The sequence below is a fragment of the Rhodnius prolixus genome, unplaced genomic scaffold, assembly GCF_049639745.1.
Source record: "Rhodnius prolixus isolate KJV_2025 unplaced genomic scaffold, Rpr scaffold_4, whole genome shotgun sequence".
Classification (NCBI taxonomy): Eukaryota; Metazoa; Arthropoda; class Insecta; order Hemiptera; family Reduviidae; genus Rhodnius; species Rhodnius prolixus.
In genome coordinates this window covers 27,130,309-27,141,013 of record NW_027411614.1, presented here as the reverse complement: position 1 = coordinate 27,141,013, position 10,705 = coordinate 27,130,309, and the positions used below count along the sequence as shown (strand labels likewise).

At 30.2% G+C, this 10,705-nt stretch overlaps 1 protein-coding gene across 1 annotated transcript; it reads right to left on the bottom strand.

The window, feature by feature from the left end:
• Nucleotides 1–4,545: 4,545 nt before the first annotated feature.
• tsr (Cofilin/actin-depolymerizing factor homolog tsr) lies at nt 4,546–10,161 on the bottom strand. Its single transcript, XM_074130596.1, has 5 exons — nt 10,003–10,161; nt 5,858–5,981; nt 5,657–5,775; nt 5,434–5,565; nt 4,546–5,355 (listed from the first exon to the last, which is right to left on the bottom strand). The coding sequence occupies exons 1-5, from the start codon at nt 10,003–10,005 to the stop codon at nt 5,287–5,289; spliced, it is 447 nt and encodes a 148-aa protein (XP_073986697.1). The 5' UTR covers nt 10,006–10,161; the 3' UTR covers nt 4,546–5,286.
• Between the last annotated feature and the right edge of the window lie 544 nt (nt 10,162–10,705).

Genomic DNA, 10,705 nt, shown 5'->3' with positions numbered 1-10,705 from the left:
CTATGTAAATGATTATTTATGTTTGGAATCCGAAAATGTGTATTTAAAATCCGCGAAGAATTACTTAATTTAAATTTTAGATCATGGTAACAAAATGCTAATTATAAATGCAGTCTTCGAAATTACGACACTGATGAAGAGACCGTCCACTTTCTTGTCCCATGTGGAAAGAATGCAGAAACTAATATTTTGGAAAAGTACTAAACTAAATGAAGAAGTTAAACTCTGTTAAATGGTTCTAAGTGTAATGGTCTAGTGGCTATAGAGGCATCATCATGCAGATATAGATGATTTTTGTGTAAAGAATTTAATTTGTAATAATTAGGAATATTTTGAAAAATGTTGTTTCCTTGTCATAAATATATTTGAAAAACTCTTTCTTGCCCTCTTTTCAGCTAAAAAAAAGTGACGCAAAAGATTATTCTTTTTTATTGTAATTATTATTCATATTTATTCAGGCGAAAATTGACTTTTTTTAAAAAAACTATTCAAATAATTTTCAAGTTAGATTTTTTGTATTACATTTAAGCACCAAACTCTTGAACGGACGGTTTGAAAACCATTGTCATTAATGTTTATGTCACTTAGCACTTACAATTGTAATATTGCTACCATTTCTATTACCAATCATTCAAGCACGAAGTTTAGACAAAATCGAAGAAGCCGTTATCGAGAAAATCTCAAAAAAGTGAAAAATCCATTTAAAAAAATGGTAATTCCATTTTTGAAAAAATTTTCATAAAACTCGGAATTTTAGCATTTAATTTCTTTAATCCGCCCTGTTATTACCGCACACACAAGTGCATTTTCTAAAAACTAATCTTGCTGGGGTTCGGAATCTGTTTAAGAAGAGAAATTCAATCTATGGAGAGACATGGAGCACCCTTCTTAACGGGGATGATTCATTATTTTTTATTAATGTAATATAAATATTACTTTTTTTTTTAATTATCAATTATTAAACCACAATTAAAATCAAACCGGTTAACCAAGAAATTAAGGTTTTCTATATTTATTTTAAAAAATATATTATTGTCTCAAAAAGTATCTCATTAATTTAAACTAAAACTATTACATAAATAGAAACTCATGAATCTAGATCTGATCTCTGGTGTTGCCTAGAAAATCCGAACCTATTGAAAAGAGGGTTCTACGATCAATACAATTTGATACGTTTTTTCATTTCAGCAGGGTACCCTCAACAAAAAGTATCACCGAAGGAGAAAAGATGGAGTGCTGCAGGTTAAAAACCACAAAACATCTTGATGAAGTTAAGATAAAAAAATTGAGTTAATTCTGTAGGACAAAAAACGCGCAGCGAAAAATGGGAGATTGTTTTAAAATAAATATTTACCTTTATATTATGTAACAAAATAAAATTAAGTAAAAAGTTTTAGGTAAAATAAAATGTGTAAATTTTTTTTTTTTTTCATCATTGAAAGAAGGGATTTTAAACTCATAAAACCTTGCCTTCGTGATGAAATGTCTTTAAAAATACATAATATTGCACGTAAAAGTATGATTCATTCATAACCTTAGAAAATCTATACTTACTTTTGCTTTAAGCATGTACCATTACAAAAAGTAAACAATTAATTCAAGCCGGTTTTAAGTAGCTATGCAATTTCTATGCGAATTGATGAAACCGGTTCTACAGTTGATTTGATAGGAGAGCAATCTCTATTTTATTTCATAGACAGAATGTAAAACCAGAATTTTAAATAGTCATTCTAATATAAAACACTCACTCTCATGTTCTAAGATCAAATCTAATTCTATGACTTAAAAGAAAAAAACTCAATTCTTACAATAATCGTATTGAATAATAAATTAACATTTTTGCTACTATCTGTTACTTTTAAGAGCCTGGCTCTTACTAGGCTTCGCAGCTAGTACTGATAAGATATAATATAGATTAGTCGCATATGAAGATCATTTTCTGGGACGAGCATATTTCTTGCTACTTCAGTGTTCGCTGCTCGATGCTAACTGTAAAAGAAAAATGAGTTTAAAATATCCTTTTTTGCTTTAAAGATCTTAACGAAGTAATTTTCATTTTTATACTTTTAATATAACTGAAATGCTATATTAATATAAACGCAAGCTATGCTTACGATCAAGTATGTCATTTTGTATCCCTTTCCAAACTAAAAAAAAAAAATATTCGTATTCTACAACCATGTCTTCCAGAATCATTCTTACAAGTGGTCAGCAATCTCCCCTGTCTCATCCGCATAGGAGTTCTCTTATCAGTATATTTCTTCACTATTCAGTACATATGAAGACGAAGGCCATAATAGCTATGAGTACTATCCTACATCAGCTTTACACATCTTACAGATGACCTTGCATAAGTGGAAACTTAAACAAGAAGAGGTAAATTATAAGAATCCACAGTAATGCAAGCATGCAATTACATTTTGGCGGGACTCTTATCTTCTTCAACAGATTCTCTTCCTGCTGCTATTGAATTGGTGCACAACTTCCGTCTTTTTGCAGTCATCACCTCTCTTGAAACCCGTAGACAAGACTTAAGGGGCAAGCAACGACGAACGTGTCATTTTCTTCGTATTAGCAAATTTTCTACAACTTGCGAGTTTTTAATCAACTCGTACCATCTTTGATCCACACTAAAGCACATCTAGCCAATTAACCATCTTTAAAAGAACCCCTTAGAAATTAATTTCCGAAAAAAATTGTAACCATAAGAATAGTCAATCTGGGTAAAGATAATCTTAAAACAAGTGTTAAGAAATTTGCTCGTGTTGCAATTGAGTTAAGTATTGATTAAGCCCACACTGAAGTCAATTTGTAGTATAATTATTGAAATAATTTTAGAATGCACTTTTTTTTTAGGGCGCATCAACATCTGAGCACGTAGATGCCTGGAGATTTTTAAATGCAAACAAAATTTCTCAATTAAATAAAACTACATGAGACCTATCCTTTATATTTCGTTTCTGTACCACCATTATACCAAAAATAACGTCCCTTACATGGCAGTCAAAAAATCCCTCAATGAAAAGAAATATTAAATTTACTGCTAAGTTTGTAGCAAATTTATCTATTGGAATTCATAACCATTAATGTACCACTGAGTGAAATTTGCAGATATTTTCCAAAATAGCACCTACGATTTTCTCTACACTTTGTATGTACCTACTAAAATACATAATAAGTAGATAGACCTATCTTATTTTAATAGGGTTTCACAAAAAAATAATTTTCGAGTGCCATGTGGAAGGATATTGGGTATTCTTTTGTCTCTTCAGTTTATTGTATGATTTTACTAACTACATAATGCCAGTAAGAACTTTTTTAAAATTTTGGAATTCAAGTTATTCTTCTGAGTAGTGTTAAATGTATGGTAGGTGAAATTAAAATCACTCGAAAGGAGAAGGAATATTGCTCTCACAAATTTGTGAACCTTGTATAAAAAAAAAGAAAAGTCACCTTTGATATTTGAATCAAAAGCAATTAGTGTTATATGAGAAACTTCCTGATACATTCAGAATTTTAGTAACACAAATAGGATTAACGTTTTATGTGGATTAAAGTAAAATGAAATAGCACTTTAGAGAAAAATCACAACAAATTCTCGACAACTTCCTCACTAGAACTTTATCGGAAAAAGTTTCTAAACATAAGTGAGCTTTCTTAGAATAAACCATTAATGACAATCTCTTTACTGTATCTAAAGACTGCAAGCGTAGTTTCTGAAGAAATTACAGAAATGATTGAAAAATTATAATAAAAATTTTTTAGCATATTCACATTACCAGTAAACCGATTTTATACAAATATGTAATTTTAGTAGTTATTATTTAAATTTTATATAGATTGATGTCATACAGTGTAGCTTGGGATTCCCCAACAGTGCCTCTAAAATCAATTATACTTCATAAACATCTTTAATGTAATGAGATTTCGGGAGATAATAATCACTTTAGATAAGATGACGTGCTTTAAATTATAAAAACTTTAAAATAAAATAATGGTTCAACAAGTGGTAAGACTTATCCACTTTTCAAGCTCAAAGTATCTTCACCTTCGAAAGCTCGGCATGACCACAGTATTTAGAGAAAGAGAGAAAACTGTTATCACTAATAAAATTCATCTACAATTCTTAACGAAACAGGTGGTCTTGTTTAAAAACAGTTTAAAATATAAAAGAACAAACAATGTAGTATCCAGTTACGTTGTTTGTTGGGACAATGCTATTCATAAATATCAATCAACAGAAAAGGAAAATATGTAAAATTAATAATTTGAAAAAAAAAAAAAAGATTTGGTTAATCCAGGCACTTCAAATATTGGGCGAATTTTTGAAATATGGCATTATTAGTTGTAAAATTAACATATTAGCAGAATAATTCCTCACTACTAACATATACTGCTTTCTTACAAAATTTTTATTAAGTCGATACAAGTTTTATTTTTTTTTTTTTTGTTCAATAATGTTACAAAATTTGATTGCATAATAATTTTATAAATGCCTATTAGGTTTTTTTTTTTTTATTTGGGAGAAAAAGGATAACTTTGAAATAATGCTTATAAATGAAATATTTTAATGTTTTCCAGCCTGAGTAGGTAAAAGAGAAGTACATCTATAGAATAATTTTTGCATTCAATCATTTCAAGTACAAAACGTCTATATAATACCAATTCAGGAAGTACACAAAAGACTGAGCAAAAAAGATAATAAAATCAAATTAAAAAAAAAATCAATATTGATAATGGTAAATGCTCATGAAACACGACTCCTTTTTATATATATATATATTTTTGTTATTCACCACTAGGCAACAGGCGCTTATGGATTGCTGAAAGTGGCATACATATGCCTAAATAAATTATTTAATTATCAAGACAGAGTAGTTTACAGGAGACGTATCGGAAAAACGTACTCCCGAGGACTCCACGAGTGCCCTCTTTGGTATTGTTCGTTTTTTAACAATTTCAGAAATTAAAGTCACTGTAAAAAAAAAAGAAAAGGGGCGGAGAAAAAAGTTTTACTCCTGACTAAACGGAGACAACTTGTCATTCTAATCCCCGTTAAATTATTAATAATTTATAAATAAATCGCTGATCACCTTCTTTTTCTCGGTTCCAATTTTTCATTCTAAATGCCTTCTTTTATTAAAGCATAATCCTAACATTTTTGAAATAATTGTTTTTCTTAAAAAAAAAAAAAAAAATTATTTATATATATTATAATAAAACATAAAAAAATCTCCTCTGCCTTGACTGTTTGTCGTGTCGCTTGTAAATTGATCGTTTGGCTTTTTACTGTCGGTCTGTGGCGCGCAGTTTTTCTTCCACAGCTTCCTGTGAAGCCTCTGATAAATCTGTGGCCTGTAAACATATTCAAAAATTGATATAACAAATTTTCAAAAATTGATTAAAGCTGAATTTATTAAAATATTTAAATACCTGTATATATTTCTGTACCCCAACTAACGACTTCTTCAGCGCATCAAAGCTAGAAGAATACAACATCTTCTTCTTTACTTTAGCAGTATCTGGGCACCAGGACATAAGAAACAATTTCTGTTTCTTAGATGCCTAAAAATTCAATTGATATAATGAAGACTAAAATAACAAATTTGAATTTCTTTAAGTTTTACTTGAGGAGTAAACTTTACTAACGCTTTACCTCAGAGGTTCCTTGACACTGATGGGTGTATTCAAAGTCGAAAAGACCATAACGGCATTCACCCGTGCCACCTTTCTGCAAATCTTCTAAGAACTGATCGTAGGCTGCGTTTCGATCTCCTAAAATAAAAAATTAAAAACAAAAATAAAACTATGAATGGCAAAGTTGTTCTGCAAATAAAAAAAAATAAAGTCATCTTACCAACGAACTCAACATCTATTTGCTTTTCATCTCTTATATAGAACACAACGTAACGATGTTTCTTATCTTTTTTTATCTCTTCGTAAGTTGTTTTACAGGCGTCAGACACTGTCACTCCTGATGCCTATAAATTAATAATCTATAGAATTACATGTATTCAAGGAGTATCCAAATTAGATCAAAAATTAAAAATTAAGAATATCAATTTTACTGTACATCAGATTGCATGCATAGCAGGTGGATAACTAACATATTTTACGGAAAATTTCTTTTATTATTCAATTAAAAAAAAATCCAAGGCCAACACCGGTACCTCATACAACATAGCTTTGTGGCCAGCGTCCCTAACAAAATTTAACTTGGTGTTTCATTAAAAAAAATAATGTATTGCGTGTAATTATTTTAGAACTCAAAGCACACAATAAGTAATATGACAATATTAATGTCAATAACAAATTGGGGGAAAGACATTAGTCAATGGTAATGCATTGTACTATAAGGGGCGCAGAGATACCGGGATTCAAGTTCAACTGACTGCCTTTATATTTCTCTTCCTAGGAGGCTTCTTACAACTCCCAGTCATGGACATATTACAATGTTATTTGGAAAACGAATTAGTTCCGTCTGAGGCGAACAGCATAGATACCTAATCACAGCATAGGCGCCTAAATAATAAATCTGTGTTTAATGGTTCTTAATAATCTGAAATTTGCGAACTCTGCGGTGTTACTAATATCAGGTAGTCATGTTGAGCAAACTGGTTACTGCACGAAAAGTATCGATTAAAATAACTAAGATCTAAAAATGAGAGAGTCAAGTGTGGAAAATACTGAAAAATTACATTATTTTTTTGGTGGAACCACAATACCTTTTAAGAAACAGGAATAACAAAAAAATTTTTAGACTTCTAAATTTCATTATTTTCACAAAGTTTACCTAATGGAAGTTTTGACCAAAAGGGTAGACAATTGTGAAAATTAGTACTGAAATAAAAATGGAAACGTAATATTTTAGCTTCTTCCTGCCAAACTTGAGCCACCTATCATGGTGCAGTGATGGAGAAAAAAAAAAGGTATGCTAAAAATCAAAGAAACAACCAAGTTATAAATATAAATGCAAAAAATAAATGGAAGCATAAGCATGTGAAGGTAATATGGGGTTTCCTTTAATTTGTTGTATGCCTTTTTATATAAACATTGCGTTGATATAAGTACTTCGGTTACTTATACTGACTTCTGAAATTCACTTTTCAGTACTTAGTCTAATTTTTAAAAAGACATTAACAACAGCAAATCGAGAAATTTAAAAAGTTGAGGAGGCCAATACTTTAAAAATATACAATTCGCACTGCACAACAGCCTATTAAACAATCTCAGAAAATGGGGGATATAAGCATTGAATATACGGAACTTGGGTGGTAGGGGGTGCCCTAACTGTTTTAAGAATATTGTTTATTCCAAACACTTATCCAGAAAAATTCGATGGAAGAGTTGTACGTTTCTCTCCAAAATACTAATTCATTAATGTATTCAATCCTACATCTCACTTATTTAAAAAAAAAATGTGTTAACTGAATGTAGAAATTCCGAATTCAAAGAAAATTTTAAAACCAGAGGGAGATCCACGGATTTTCAGTTTCTGTAATTTTTGTGAAAATACTACCTAATTTTTCTAACTTCTTAATATGTAGATCAAGAACATTTATTTGAATATTTTTTCAAGAAAATTTTATAGTGGAAACTAAAGAACGATGGTAGTAAATAACAAATATAATTTCAGAATAATGTGCAGTTATACAATTTCGATAATGTCTGTAAGAAGTAAAATAAGTCTTAAAATTCGGAGTTTGAAAAAAATATAGATGTTGGAACCTCTAAAATGCGATATGAGTAAGTCACACCAGGTTTTTTAATTTAATAAGACGCGTCATTATCTAAGATTATTGGCGCCCGGAACCTTTTCATGCTCTGCTCACCTCTGGACAATGTTCTCTGGTTACGGACAAGAAATATTATACATATATAATATGAATTAGATATGGAAAACATTGATCCACGAAAAATGAAAATTTTGGATCAAATTAAATTAAAAATATAAATACCTTGGTTTCTAAATATAAAATAGAAGTTATAAATAAAACGTGGCCAAATCAAATGTTTAAGAATATAATTTTAAACGAATGAGTAAAGCAGAAATAAAACTTCAATTTTTAAAAAGTTTACAATGAATTAGTTCGTTAAGTTTCTGATATCAACCACTAAAAAACCTCTTCAATGATGTTCGCTGTTTTCGATTAATATTCTAAATTTTCTTAAGTATATTATATAAAACGTTTCCTATAAAACGCAATATTACACAAAGTTATTTTAGATGTCAAAAGTTTTCGGGCAAGACTCACCACAGATGTAAATTAGTTAACAAAAATAAAACTATTAATTACTTAAAATGTATATATTTAAAAGAGAAATAATCTATTCAATAATTCTGCCATATAAGGGTCCTTATGCTTGGAACGTTAGTCTGCAACGCTTCCATATATAGCAAACTTTCACAATTATATAAGTACACTGGACCGTAACCTCATGGTCTTTACAATAACCAATTCGATTTCCTTTTAAGTATAACGTTAAAAAAAAATATATAATTAGAGATTAAATAAAGCACTAATTTTTCTTAAATATACATATATGCATTTTCTTTTACAATGAAATGCCTACTGTGAAGATTGAATTTGATGGTTTTTAGGGAAAAATTAACCTATGCAAACTAATCAATCACATATGTATTTACCAACGTAATGACTCGTCTAAGATATCCCCCTCTTATTTACCAATGAGTCATTCACCCATAAGGCCATAGCACTACACGTTCATAGATAGACGGTCCTCAGACTTTTGCATCCAAATGAATATAATATTTAATTCATCTTATTTGAGTGAAAAGTTTTGAAGAGTAAACAAAACTATGTTAGTACTGTTATTTAGGGCAGCCAGCTACCATACATGGCGAGAGAGCAACATCGCTCCTTGTAAGGATTCTGGGACTAATAAAAGAAAACCGGGTTCAAATAAAATATTATTTCTTGGTAATAAATAATTGGTTACATATAGCAATGTTTTATTAAAAAAAAAAAAAATCGGAACAGCAGTTAAGCTTACGTGCAAATGAGTAATGCGGTAGGTGTAGTATCATGCACTCCAACCACGCCTATATCGACTACAGGGTGAAGGGGTGAAAGTTACCGAGGAGGCAGTTTAGGGTAGGTAACCCCTTTATTAGGAGAGGAGGGTTCTGAATCTATTTCTGTACCATCCCGCATCAACTCTCTCGTCAGACACACTATTAAACACATCGTTACGGCCGATAACAACCACCACGTGTGGTATCCTCTAATAAAAATAGAATCAGTGTATCTATACATTCGCATCACGGCATCTTATTGATGATTATACAAAACTGAAAACATTTTATTTTTTAAGGATCAAATTTCCATTGGTACCAATGTCGTTTAAATTGGTTTTAATTGGTACCTAGTAAACTCACTAAATTGAGGATCAACTCTCAGATAATCCGAAACTTGATTGTGGAAATTATTTCACGCTAGGAAGATAAAATGATGTAATTTTTATGCAATGTAAGAACAGTAGTATGACTCACCTAGAAATATGAACAATTTCTTTTTTTTGTTGAAATATTTCTTAAGACAATAGCTTAATTGAACATATTCATCACGAACATTAGTTTCATTTTATTAATAAATTTCAAATGTCTACTACTTAAATAATAAAAGAGTTCAAAATTACATGAACTACAATATTTATCTAAAAGTAATTATCTTAAAGATATTCTGCATGTTAAAAAGCTAGTAGTTTTCTACAAATCTTACTAAAAAAAAAAAAAAATGGTACTTAACTATTCACCTTATCGTTTACTAGTTGTAGGAAATTATGAACGAAATTACTTTATTCTTATCAGTATTAAACTTACAAACTCGTGAAAAGTTAGTAAATAAATCTACCATTCCGAAAATGGCGGAACCGGCGAAGTAAACGAAAATGTGGTAGGTAATGATTTACACCAAGGTTCATCAACAGACTTCGAAAAGAAAGTTTAAGAATTTTAAATTTAATATTAGGGTTACTTACCATATCTTTGTGCGATATCCGTATATCCTAAAGTTTCAGATAATTTCACTATAGTTAAGTCTACGGATACGATACGATGGTGGGTGTTTCACTCTCAACTTTCACGGCTTACTGAATAGAAATTAATTTTAACGTTGGGGTATTCCTACGCCCATGCTGGAACGGAGTTCTAAGCGTTATTCTGATTGGCTAGTGATTCGCCGGTATTTACTTGAGAGGTCAAAACATCCAATAGCTGCAATTTTTGTAAAATAATAATTATAAGTAATTAACCAGATTTTGCACATTTCTGAATATTGAAATTGTTTTATCTGTACTAACCTGTTGTTTACTATAGCTTAAACTATGTACAGTTTCCCTATTTATTGAAAGATGTTGAATGACAAAAGGGACTACTTTTTAAGCTATTATGCCCTGTTGATCAAGGTGAATAATTTTGTCAAAATGATTTAGCGATTTTGGACTGGATTTTAATCAAATATTCCCAAAATTGAAGCTTAATTATTTATGGAAATATTTCTTTTTTTAAAGTATAATTGTTCTTAATGCTGTCTTAGTCACGGGCAATGAAACACGTAGCTTCCACCAATCAAAGTGAAGATTGGAACGATATTACCTTATATGGTAAAGAGGGAAGATACGCTATTCAAAGAAAATTCAATTGGGAGCGATAAAAAAGAACAGTCATTACGATTAACTGCAG